We start from the raw sequence: 12,531 nt of genomic DNA, 5'->3' as shown, positions 1-12,531 counted from the left end.
CATACAAATACCAACTTGAATCTTATAGAAGGGAACATGTGTTTTCAGGACATACTAAAATAGCACAGTAAAATCAGGCAGGTGTTTGAGTAGGGAATATGAAACCGTCTTCTCGAAAGACTCTGGAGGTTTTTATTTAAATGTTTTCAGCAAAATAAACGGTTACTAGGAAAACATGTTGTAAATATAAGAAGGGTCTGTTGGCTTGAAATGTAGCCGGCTGATTTCTCCTTCCTTTGTAATCCCACTAAGCTCAGCGGCAACACTCAGCCCTCCTGGCAGCCCTCCTCAGCCACAGCTGCCGGCAGACAGCGGCCAGGGTTCTGAACCCAGAGCAAAGTCTTTATTGGTTAGCGACCCCTGACCTTTCAAAGGTGATGGCCTCAGTGGCGACACTTGACTTGGTGGCTCTTACAAGATATACAGGCCGATCAAGAGACGGAATTTTGTTGGAGGCAGAGGCTGGTGTGATAAAGGGGAAGAACATACCTAACGATGTCTATTCTGGATTGACTCAACTGTTGAGTTAATTTTTTTTCTTTTAAATTTAGGATATAGTGGTTTCAAATTTGTAGTGCTAACAATCTAAAGTTCTATTTTATGTTAAACAATTGTTGTTGTTCAGACAAAAGGCAGGCAAGGTGAAATGGTGATTTTTTTTTGCTACTTTGAGTCTTGCTTCTAAGAACTTTGAATGTGGTTTTTAAAATTGCATTACTGCTACAAACAGGTCAAAGCACTTAATGCTTCATTTATAAACCATTCTTTCTTTTCATCTAGTAAAAATCTCCCTAGATAGTTTTGGCAGTTGGTATCCATTTATTTCAAATAAGCTTTTTAACCACTGACTGGATACTACTGAGAGTCTGCTCAGGCCCTACGCTCCTGTCATTTGCCGGTTAACAAAGACTTATTTTGTTCCTGAAAAGTGCCAGATCCTTCCCTGGGAGGCAGGGAGAAATAAGTAAGTGAAAGAGGGAGGATCCTAATGAAAGAATGAAAAGCTTTATTTTAATGAAACCTTTTATTGTCAGAAATGTTGGAATAAAAACAATAAACGAGTCAAACATGATCCTCCCTGAGTAGAGTATAAATTATAATGAGAAAGATGGCCAGTAAATCAGTTCCAGTTCCATTTTTTAAATAAAGTGTGGTGGTTTGAATAAGAATGACTCTTACATGCTCACAGAGTTGAATGTTTAGTCACTAGAGAGTGGGACTTGTAGGAGGCAGTGTGTGTGTCACTGAGGGTGGAGTTTGAGGCTTTAAAAGGCCACACCAGGTCCAGTCTCTCTCTCTCTCTCTCTCTCTCTCTCTCTCTCTCTCTCTCTCTCTCTCTCTCTCTCCTTTGATATTAGGATATAGCTCTCAGCTTCTTCTCCTTTTGCAGAATCACATATGGCTACAGCCACACTACGTGCCATAATGGTAATAGACTAACACTCTCTAACTCTAAGCAAGTCCCTAATTAAATGCTCTCTTTTTAAAGAGTTGCTTTGGCCATGGTGCCTCTTTACAGTGATAGAACAGAAGACATAAGGTAATTGGTAATAATGTAACATACATGTTGGTATGATAGACATGGTCATTCTAAATAACACTGTTATTTATGTGCTAATGCACATTTTCCAAAGTAGACAGAGTCAAAAAAAACCTGAAGAGTTTGGAGCTTAAAATGTAACATCAAGACTTAAAAGAGAGAGAGAGAGAGAGAGAGAGAGAGAGAGAGAGAGAGAGAGAGAGAGAAACCCTTCCTAAAATTACAGAAATATGTGACCTGTGCGACTGCACAAGCAGATGACTTGGCTGGTTAATCACATCCTGTTTCCAACTGGCCCGGGACAATGCACAGTAACCTATGAAAGGCCAGGGAAGACTTCCTCCCTGCCCTGCTATCTAGACTGGGAAACCCCAAGGCACTGCCTTCTCTCTCTTAACATACAACAAGCAAGCCAGGATGACAGACAGGTCACGGATGAGATGGACCAAGATTTCGAGTATGGCTATTTTAAGTAGTGTTAAAGATTCCACCTGAGGGTGGTCTTCAAGGGTCACTTTTCTCATGTCTAAAACACTCCCACTCCCACAGCTCCCTCAGGAGGAAGGACGACCCAGGACATAAAAAGTCAGGCTCGTGGAGGAATAACAGCAGAGAAAGGGGGTGAAGAAGGCCCAAGAGAAGTTCAGAAGACAAAAAGAAGAAGAGGGAGCATCAGAGAAGATGAACTCCCTGACATGTCGGTCCCCTGGCTCCAGGGCAGCATCAACAACCGCTCAACTCCGTATCTGAGCTTGTGGGCAGGCTCAAGGGTTGCTTACTAAGGGTTTATTTCTGGTGGTGAACTGTCCCTTCCTGTCCTTCCAAGTTTTAAGGGCATAGCTAAGGGGTTGCATCTAGTGTGTGTGTGTGGCCCCATGACACCAGACGTGCTCCTCTCTCTCCCTCACTGTACATGCCGTTTTCCCCCTCACAGGGATAGCCGGCTCCTAATCCTGCCTCTCCATGTCTTTGGACCAGCTGGTCCCGTAGGCAGGCAGTTGGCTTAAGGCTATGAAACAGCTTAATTAGCCTGCAGCGGGTATGGTCCTGTGACCCCTCCCATCCCCCCCCCCCCCATCTCATAGGCTCGCACTTAATCACATGCTTAACGTTGCTGGAACCACCTCAAACCCAGTTTTATCCAGGACTGCGACATTTGATAATTGGGAAAATTGGTGAAAAGCCATACAGAGGCACAAGGTTTTATTTTTTAAGTCCATAAAGTGGGAACAATAATTCCGTTTTAGTCATACGATTGTGGAACACTTATTTCAATAAACCAAGTACCTTTTAATACGTTAAAAAGTATGATAGGCACCTTCTTTCAGATGCTAACTTTCACCTGTCTGGATATCCCTGGGCTTGGAAAGGAGCTGGCCATGCCCTGGGTCTTAGGCAGTGGCCCTTAGAAAAGCCTTCGTCATACACATCTCTACAGAAAGACCTTCAACAAAATATAAAGCACCACTCTCTCTTCCCTGCTCTGCCCTAGAGAAACTAAGAATGTTTGTGCTTGGCCAAGGGTTTGGCATCTAATCTGAGGCTAAGTTTAACCTAATGCATCTCTTCATTTCCAGCCTAAGGCTTCCCTTCAGTAAACTGTCTCTTCTCTTGAACCGCATGCCTAGTTATCATATTATGCCAGAGCTGGAAACTCAAAATATAAGCATGACCTTTGGTCAACTGGTGGGTGGCCTGGCCTTCATCTTTATGGCTTAAGTCATGTTAAGGTTTTACATACACTCATCTAGCTCAGAAACCCTTCAGGGAAAGCTAAGAAACTTTCTCCTCAGAGAGAAATGCAATGATACTGAGTCACTTCCTTTGTTGCTCTCAGAATTCCCATATAAAGTTATCAACGGGGCATACTTCTCCTGTCTACCCAAGCGTGCCTGCTCGCCATGGGTCAATACCAGCAATATTAGTCACGTCAATTGCTCAAGACCTGAAGTCAGGCAGGCAATCACTGAGTTCATCTGTAAAAAAGTGATTGGAGTCATCTGTAAGAATAAAAGGCATGGTGGGTCCCCATCTGTAAGGATGAAGGGCACAGTGGCTAGCCGTGACTTCAAACTACTCCAGCAGATCTGAGATCACCCCCTTTCATGGTACCACAAACTAACTCAGAACTCTGAAAAAAATGCCAGAAGGGAAACACTGTGAAGTCCTTAATTGTCTTCTTTCCCTTATAGTTGGTCCTGCTTTTCTATTTATACGTTTCTTTTCTTTTAATAGTCAGTCCTACTGTGAAGTTTCAGCTTATTTGATTTTTAAACCACAAAAGGAATTAGTGGTTTGACTTAAAAAAAAACTTTTTGGAAATTAACTTTATATGAAGGAGCCCCCACGACCACCACACCTACACTGGCGTTGTTTAGAAATCCTTGAAGGAGCCACACAGCTATTCTGAAGGTATGTATGCATGTGAGACCCGAACCATGCTGTGTGTGATTGCTGGGGGTAGGGGGGTGGGGGTTTGGCCAGGGCTGGGTTCTCAGAGAGAGGGGAAGAAGATTTTTCAGGTATTAAGAAATTATGACGACTAGTTGTGGCCTAGGACCTTTAATCCTAGCACTGGAGGAGACAGAGGCAGATGGATATCTGAGTTTGAGGCCAGTCTTAAAAAAACCAAAAGAAAAGAAGAAAGAGGTGGGGGAGGGAGAAAAGGAAGAGAGAGTAGGTTAACCATGTACCCCGTGTCGTGACCTTTCAGTTTTATATTTTGTTAGTCACAAGAAGAAACTCTGGGGAAAAAAAAAAATCTGTTGTGTTGTGATGACTGACAGGTCAAATGACAATGGCAGAACCACTCTTGCTTGGACTACAATCTCCTGACAAGCAGAAACTCTTGCCTCTCGATTAGCCATGAAGCACACGTGCTTTGCAGCATCCGGGTCCACCTTGCCTGAGGCACAGTCAGTCTCAAAGAAGAGCTAAAATGGAAAGCTCAAAATTCTGCTTGCCTGAGAGAAGGTGACTATATCTAATTTCATATTATTAACAGAATCGTGGTCCTTAATGCCCAGAGTCCATAAAGTGTTCTCGGGTTGATTATCTGAAATAAAACAAACAAACCCCAATCAGTTGCATAGCTTCTTTGTGGCCATGGAGATTTGATAGTTGACGGGGTGAGCGACCGTGACTGTGGAGACCCTCCTTGACTATCATAACCGTAAAGGTCTCCAGCTGGACTGCCTAGGTTTGAATCATGTCCTCTCTCTGTGTCTCAGGTTCCCCATCTATAAAATCAGTGCAGCAATTGGACTTAACTCAGGAGGTTCTTAACAGGGTTCAGTCATTAATATGTACATAACTTAAAATGTTCCTAGTTAGTTGTACTTACTAATTAAGAAACTAAGATTTGGAAGGTATTTCTTTTTCTTTCTCTTGACCTGAGGTAGAGCTTTAGAACCATAACTTCATTCCAGATGTTTTCAGCCTCTTCTGGGTATGTTTTAATGGCAGGAGAGAGGGCAGAGGACTTGTCCTAGGCAGAGTGGTGGCATTGGGATGCCTGCAGCTGAACAGAGAGAAAAGGTAGAAACTGCAGTTGTTAGGGGACGCCTACTTCTGACCTACACACAAGCCTACTCAGAGGAAGGAACCCTGTTCAGCGTGGGGGTGGCACTGATGTCATAAGGGGATGGTTGGCGGTGTTATTTTCGCTTTCCACAAATGTGGATGTTCAAAATAGGGCTTTATCCAGTCGGCATAGGTGACACATGGGCTATGTATAGTGGTGCGCTTGGGCCTGGCGGATGAGGAGGGCCAGGTCTCACCAAAACCGAATCGTGGTTTTTCCATGGACCATGCCCAGGGAATTGCCCCAAAGGTTGCTAGCACTGACCCCTCTGCTGCCTTGGCAAATCTGCCCGCACAGTTCTTGACTTGTTTGGGATGGATATGTCTCAGAGCGAGTGAACTTGGATTTTGGCCGTAGTTTCACGGGGCATGCCAGCGGCTCACATTTCTTCTCTGAGCCTCCCTCCAAGCGCACTGTACTCGTGGAGGGCAAGCATATTCCTTGTTCTTTCCTGTGTTTTGACTCTCTGCCCTGCAGACCTGGCCCGCAGCCAGGGGAACCCAATCGCTGAGCTGTAGCTAAGGCTATATTTAACAGGACGTATTGTCTCGCAGTGCATTTGCAAAGTTTAGGAGTGGCTTTGAGCTTGAGTAGTCGCTGTAGGGATTTGAAGTAGTGTCCATATTGTCTTCCTGTGTTCCTTCAGAATGCCTGTAGCTCAAGTTTCTCTAAGGAGCTTTTAGGTCTCGGAAAATTCCCCCTTTAAGCTTTGAGTAAATACAGCAAGAATCCTAGAAGAGATCTTTTTTTTTTTTTTCCTTTCTGTTTGGAAACAAATAGGTTATGTTTCACAGAGTATAAGTTTGGCCAAAGGGAAGGATGACGAAATATTCTTGTCCTATGAAAACTTTTACGACCATCTTTTTCATCTGATTTTGCTCTCCAAAGAGGGAAAGGCAATGCGAATGAGGCAAACAGAAAATTACCATACGCACAAGTGGGGCTTGGAATATTTCTGGAGTGTCCTTAGTTGATTTGAAGTGCGGTGCAAAATTTAAATTTTGAACAAGGAGAGAAAATTTATTTAATCAGAGCCCGGGGAAAGATGGCAGCCAGTGAAGAGTAATTGTGTACTTGCTAGACGCCTCTAAAACAGATTACAATGAACATTTGGCTGATTTGAATCAGAAGCCACATTCCTCCCCCACCCCGCCTCCTCTCCTCATCTCTTCCTTTTACCCTCAAGTGTAGCTTCGATGTGACTAGGGAATGGACACTAAAAATATTTCTGGAATGACGTGACCCTCTATCTCCCCATTCAGGGGAGCAGCTACGCAGTACAAGAGACAGCACATGCTTTCGGTTCATTTCTGGCAGACCCCCGCTGGACCTACAGATGCTGCTCCCTCGCTGGCTAATGGCATTCAGACCCCCACCCACCGACGCTGTCAGACAAGCAACTGGACAGGACAGCTCAGCAGCAGGACACTGGCCACAATCGCGGCCAGAGCCGCAGCCCCCTGGCTACAGACCACCTCTGCTGCTTCTCTTGGGAGCCCTCCCACCTCCCTCTGGCTTGCCGAGGCCCCACCGCAGGGGCTGAAGAACTGGGCGGTGGTGGTGGCAGCTGTGGCAGTGGTCCCTACAGCCTTGGGGCCAGCCCGGGCACGTGGGAACCTGTTTCGGGCCACTCTGCGGCCCCTCCAGGACCAGAGGGGGACCCAGGACAGCCCCAGCGCTCACCACTGCCTCTTCTTGTCTCTAAAACCTGGGCAAGGGCTCAGAATGGAAGGCGGTACTTCTGACATGAACTCACAGACTAGCCTGCCGCCTGCAGAGGACCCGGTGAGCCGACCACAAGACAACCCGGAGCCCAGGCAGCAGCTGCGGCCACTACCTGAGCCGTCAGCCTCTATCCAGCCTGAAGCTAAGTATGTGGAGATGTGTGCTTCAGCTGGAGTCCGAAGGGAGAGCCCCCAGACCATGAAACTGCTACCGGATCAGGGCCCTGAGGAGCAGGCCTCCAGGAGCCCGAAGGCAAAAGCCCAGGAGGAACCCAGCAGCCGTGCACCGGAGGCTCCTGCAGCTCCGGGGGAGAGTCCCGCTTCCTCCCAAAGCCTCAGCTCCCAGGCTTGTGAGAACAACTTCTCATCTTCCTCCTTCTCCTCCTCCCCGGTGGACAGTGCAGAAGGCAATGGCCTTTCCAAAATGGACGACCCCACCAAGTTACTGGGGTTCCTGGCCACCTCCTCTTCATCCTTAGGCTTTGAGAGTGAGCCAGAAACCAGCTGCCGGCAACACAGGGGAGAAGCAGGAGACCGGGCAGGAGCAGGGGCGGATAGAAGAGAAGGGGTCGATGATGGAACTACGTGCAAGGACATCATTGCCAAGTCCCACGGCAAGAGGGGGCCCCTGAAAAATGAGGAAGGACACTACATCACCACCCACGAGATCCAGTTGACTGAGGTAGAGCAGGGTATGGATTTCGACGTGGGGCTGGCGTCTCGCTGGGACTTCGAGGACAACAACGTGATCTATTCGTTCGTGGACTATGCTTCCTTTGGCGGCAGTGATGAGACCCCGGGAGACATCACCACAGAAGAAGAAGAGGATGACAATAGCGGTTACGTCAGCACCACGCCAAGCACCAACACCACTCGGACTCCCAGCCCTATCAGCAGCGACCTGGCTCGCCCCAGGTCAGGCAACAGTGGCCGTGACACCAGCAGCACAGAAGTGGGCAGTGGCCCCTCTGACAGTGACACTCTTCCTCCACCCACTGGCCCTGGCAGTGCCACTCCACCTGAGCCTTTGCCGGAGCTTCGGGAGGCAGCCTTAGGGGCATCGGCCACGGCTGCAAGCAGCTGTGGGAGTGCAACAAGCCAGATCCGCCTGTCAATCAAGCCAAGTTCCCGGGCTATAAATGAGCCTAGCAACGTGTGTGCAAAGCAAAACATTATTTATGCTGCCAAGCATGAAGGCGACATGAGCCTCCGAATCTCTACAGCTGCTGAACACAATTCAAGTTCACTGAAGCAAAATTCGGCTGCAGCCGTGGCTCAGGACCATGCAAAGAAATTCATCGCTGTCCCTGCTCGCCTGCAGACCCGGTGTGGGGCCATCCGGGCGAAGGAGCTGGTGGACTACTCCAGTGGGGCGTCCAGCGCAGTGAGTGAGTTGGACGACGCAGACAAAGAGGTGAGGAACCTAACCTCCAGGGCCTTCCGGAGCCTTGCTTACCCCTATTTTGAGGCTCTGAACATCAGTTCCCGAGAATCCTCTACCACACTGTCCGAAGTGGGCTTTGGGCGATGGTCAACCTTCCTGGACTTAAAATGCGGAGGCGTTGGAGCCAGAGTGGAACAGAGTCTGCTGAGGAGCAGCGCGGCCTCTGTGGCTGCAGGGCTGAGGAAGGGTGGTGGCACCCGAGCCACTGCTGACCAGCTCTACCTCCAGGCCAAGAAGTCCCAGACCAAGGCCTTGGAGTTTGTGGTCAGCAAAGTTGAGGGAGAAATCAAACATGTGGAGACACCCCTATGCTTCCAGAAACAGGTCCAAACTGGCTCTCGGGTGGTCACGCTTCTGGAGCCCCTCAATCTCCGCAGTGAGAGCAAAGCCAGCTCAGCTGCTGGACCCTGCAAAACCACCAAAGGTGCTAACAAGGGTCCAGGGTCTGTGTACACAGACGATGGGTCAGAGACCTCTGAGAGCAGCAAGCCTGCCTCCCGCAGTGATGGCCCCCAGAAGAAGTCCAAATTCGCTTCCAGCCTGCTCAAAAACGTCATTTCTAAGAAGATGCAGAGAGAGCACGAGTTCAAAATGGAGAGAGGAGAAGTCACCGACACATCTCACCACAACGCCCCCAGCACTAAGGAGACAGAAGGAGGGGCTGAGAAGCCGTGGGAGCGAGGGCTGCAGAGGCAGAGTTCACGGCACTCTGAGGCTAGTTCCGAGTACACCGTGGTCAGTGTGTCTGATGCAGGTGGGGAGGGGTCTGTGGTAGGTTCTAAATCCCCCATTTTCAAAGCCAGTACTCCTCGAGAGAGCAGCACAGGCTCCGGCCGAAATGTCTCCGACGGACACACAGAAGTGTGTGAAATTAAAAAGAGTGCTTCAGAGACCGTGAAGGGCATCTTCCTCCGGAGTCAGAACAGCGCCTTCCGGACGTGGAAAGAGAAAGAGGCAGAGACGTTGGAGAAGAAAGCTCCCATTGGGAAACTGAAGCTTCCCAAAGGTGGGGACTGGAGGGCTGATCTCGGGGAGATCTCTGCTAGCAAGTCCACCATCATGTCTCGCCTCTTCGTCCCCAACATCCAGCAGACACCCAAGGACAAACAGCCAGAGAAGCAGGCCACCAAGTACCCTGCTGCTGCCGCTGCGGCCACCTCCACGGCGGTGATCAGACCCAAGGCTCCTGAAATCAAGATCCGGCTGGGAAGCGTTCAACAGCCAAGCTCAGACTTCAACATCGCCAAGCTGCTCACGCCCAAGCTGGCTAGCGGCAGCGGCTCAAACCTCTTCAAGACCGTAGAGGATAACAGCAGGACCCAGCAGAAACTCTTCCGCGGTGGGGACAATCTGGAAAAGGTACCCCAGTTCCAGGTGAGAGATATTAGGGACAAGTCCAAGGCCCCAGGACCTCTCCACCAGGTGAGGGATGTGAGGAAGCTAATCAAAGGGTCAGGAGATAGCAGTGACAAGGGCAGTGTCACCCCAGAGCAGGGCTTGACGGGGACTAAGTCTAGGCAGCTGACTCCTGCCTCTGGGGGATCCAGGTCTTTGTCCCCTATGGTGATCACGTGCCAGGCGGTTGTGAATCCAAGAGAAGACAGTGTGGATCGAGAGCCCAGGGAAGGTGTGGGCAAGGCAAGCAATGGCGGTAGATTCTTGAACTCTTCTCCAGAAGGGACTGTCTTGGTTCACAGAGCATCTGGCAGGCTGCCTGTGGCCACCATTGCGCCCAACAAATCTGAGCAGGGCTCTTACCTGCCTGTGCTCAAGATTGTCTCCAAAGCTTCTGCTCAGAGGACCCCGGAGAAGCCCAGAGAGGAAGAGGTCAAGGAGGAGGGGAAAGCTCCCAAACCAGCCCGGAATGCCCTGGAGAAGCTGACAGCTGCCGTGAGGTCCATGGAGGAGCTGTACAGCTTCAACAGGAATGAATGGAAGCGCAAAAGTGACCCCTTGCTCATGATGGCGGACAGCCATGTCCTGTCACTCATAGCCAGTGAGGAGAAGGAAGGGGTAGCTGGACCCGAAGGAGACCCTGACAAGCTGGCCAAGCAGCTGGGACAGTTGGAAGAACGGGACACAGGACACAAAGGTGGTGTGGTCCTGCGAGCCGCCCCTGTGGAACGTCTGCAGAGGAGAAACTCAAACCCGAGCTCCGAGAGCGTGTCTGCCCGGGCCGCTGCCTTTGAGAACATGGCCAGAGAAAGGCCCCGGTCTCTCTATATTCCTCCAGTCCACAAAGATGTGGAAAGAACGCAACCTCTGCAGCCCCTCCCCCCACTCCCCAGCCATCGGAATGTGTTCACAGTGAGCTCTAGCAGCACTCAAAAAACTGGAGGTGTTGCTGGCAAGTTCCCACAAGCGCCTTCTCCGGAGAGCCTTTCAGCAGCCAAGGGCATCAAATCGCAGGGACTCAGATCCCTCAAGATCTCCCCAGCCACCCGAGCCCCTCCTGATGATGCCCCCAACAGGAAAACCGCTGTCAGTTTGGAGAAGAGCAACAGTGACTGTGAGAATTACCTGACTATCCCCCTTAAAGGAAGCGCTACTTCCGGAGAGTTGTTTGGCAGACCCGGGGCTTCCAGAGATGGACCCCCCAGCTCCTCAGCGGCTACTCTCTGTAGTTTACCTCCACTGAGTGCCCGCAGTCAGGTCCCCAATAACCCCAAAGGATCTCAAGTCAGTGGAACCAGCAGACCGGCTTGGCGTACCAAACCCGACAACCACCGAGAAACAGTCACAGCTGCCCCACCAGGGCCACAGAGCCCCGAGCACGCTCCCACTGCTGTCTACCACCAGCAGGCATTGCCCTTCACCCTCCAGGGCGCCCAGCCTCAGGTCCTCTGCTTCTCCCCGCCCAGTATGCCAGCCCCAGCCCCTGCAGGCCCAGCTGCTGTCCCCACAGACCCCTTTCAGCAGCCACAGCCTCAGCAGACGCAGCGCAAGATGCTCCTGGATGTGACCACCGGCCAGTATTATCTGGTGGACACGCCGGTTCAACCCATGACCCGGAGACTGTTTGATCCCGAGACAGGACAATATGTGGATGTGCCCATGACTTCTCAACAACAGCCTGTGGCACCCATGTCCCTCCCTGTACCTCCTCTGGCCCTGAGTCCTGGGGCCTACGGGCCCACCTACATGATCTATCCCGGATTTCTGCCCACAGTGCTGCCCCCCAACGCCCTGCAGCCCACGCCCATTGCTCACACTCCGGGAGGCAGTGAGCTCTCTGTGGCGGCAGAGACCCCCAGCAAAGAGACAGCTAAGGCGTTCACTGAAGCCCCGTACTTCACCGCCTCTGGTCAGTCCCCTGCCTCCGCTTCCTCCTCAGCTCCAGCAGCCACACCTCAGCTCGTGGGGGCCAAGGGCTTTGCCCAGTTGCACGGCAAGCCTGTCATCAGCATCACCTCACAGCCCTTGGGGCCACGCATCATTGCTCCCCCTTCCTTTGATGGCACCACTATGAGCTTCGTGGTGGAACACAGATGACAAGAGAGCAGAACGGGACAGCTCCTGGTGAGTGGAGTTTGCTGTGTTGATGATGAGTCCGTGGCTTTGCATTGGGAACGGGAGAGTTACAGAGGTTGTCTGTAGATGGTGGCCATTCCGGAAACTGAGTCTAAACTCTGCCTGATTTGTGAGGTAACTAATATATTGTCCACATCCCCTCCTCACTCCTCTGTCTGGTTGGCCTTTCTCCTTTGACCACTGACAACTGCCTGTGTGTTTCTCCCACCAGAGAACAAAGGGGAAGGGACCTTCCACGAGTCTCTTGGCCTTTGTTCTGGTAAAGGGTGCAAGGAGAAAGAAACGAGAGCCCAGTGAGCCTCTCTTTGTTCCTGGCCTCCAGGTGGGACAGACAAACCACTTTAGCTCACCAGAAACACATTTAACCTGCTTGCTCCCCGGGAAGTGTGGAGAGTTTCAGATGGTTGTTTATTAAAATCATCAGAAATACTCTTCTCCTTTCTTTCTCATCTGTCCCTTGGAATTTCTTATTCTAAAAACAAAAACAAAATGAAAAAACAACAAAAAACCCTACTTCCTTTTTTTTGTTTTGAGCCCCAAATTCTAATTTATTAATGTAAAGTTATCTATCTATCTATCTATCTATCTATCTATCTATCTATCTATCTATCTATCTATTTATCTTCTCACATATTATATCCAGACTGCAGTTTCTCCTCCCTTCCCTCCGGCCAATCTCTCCTTCCCCCTTCTCTCTCCCTTAGATCCA

The 12,531-nt window shown here is 50.1% G+C and overlaps 1 protein-coding gene across 1 annotated transcript; it reads left to right on the top strand.

The window, feature by feature from the left end:
- Positions 1 to 6,416: 6,416 nt before the first annotated feature.
- On the top strand, positions 6,417 to 11,783 carry C4H4orf54 (chromosome 4 C4orf54 homolog). The gene has a single exon (XM_052178492.1). The coding sequence runs from the start codon at positions 6,417 to 6,419 to the stop codon at positions 11,781 to 11,783; it is 5,367 nt and encodes a 1,788-aa protein (XP_052034452.1).
- The last annotated feature ends 748 nt before the right edge of the window (positions 11,784 to 12,531 follow it).

Source organism: Apodemus sylvaticus, chromosome 4 (genome assembly GCF_947179515.1).
Source record: "Apodemus sylvaticus chromosome 4, mApoSyl1.1, whole genome shotgun sequence".
NCBI classification, from domain to species: domain Eukaryota; kingdom Metazoa; phylum Chordata; class Mammalia; order Rodentia; family Muridae; genus Apodemus; species Apodemus sylvaticus.
Note: the sequence above shows the minus strand (reverse complement) of the source record. Positions and strands in the feature narration are given on the sequence as shown.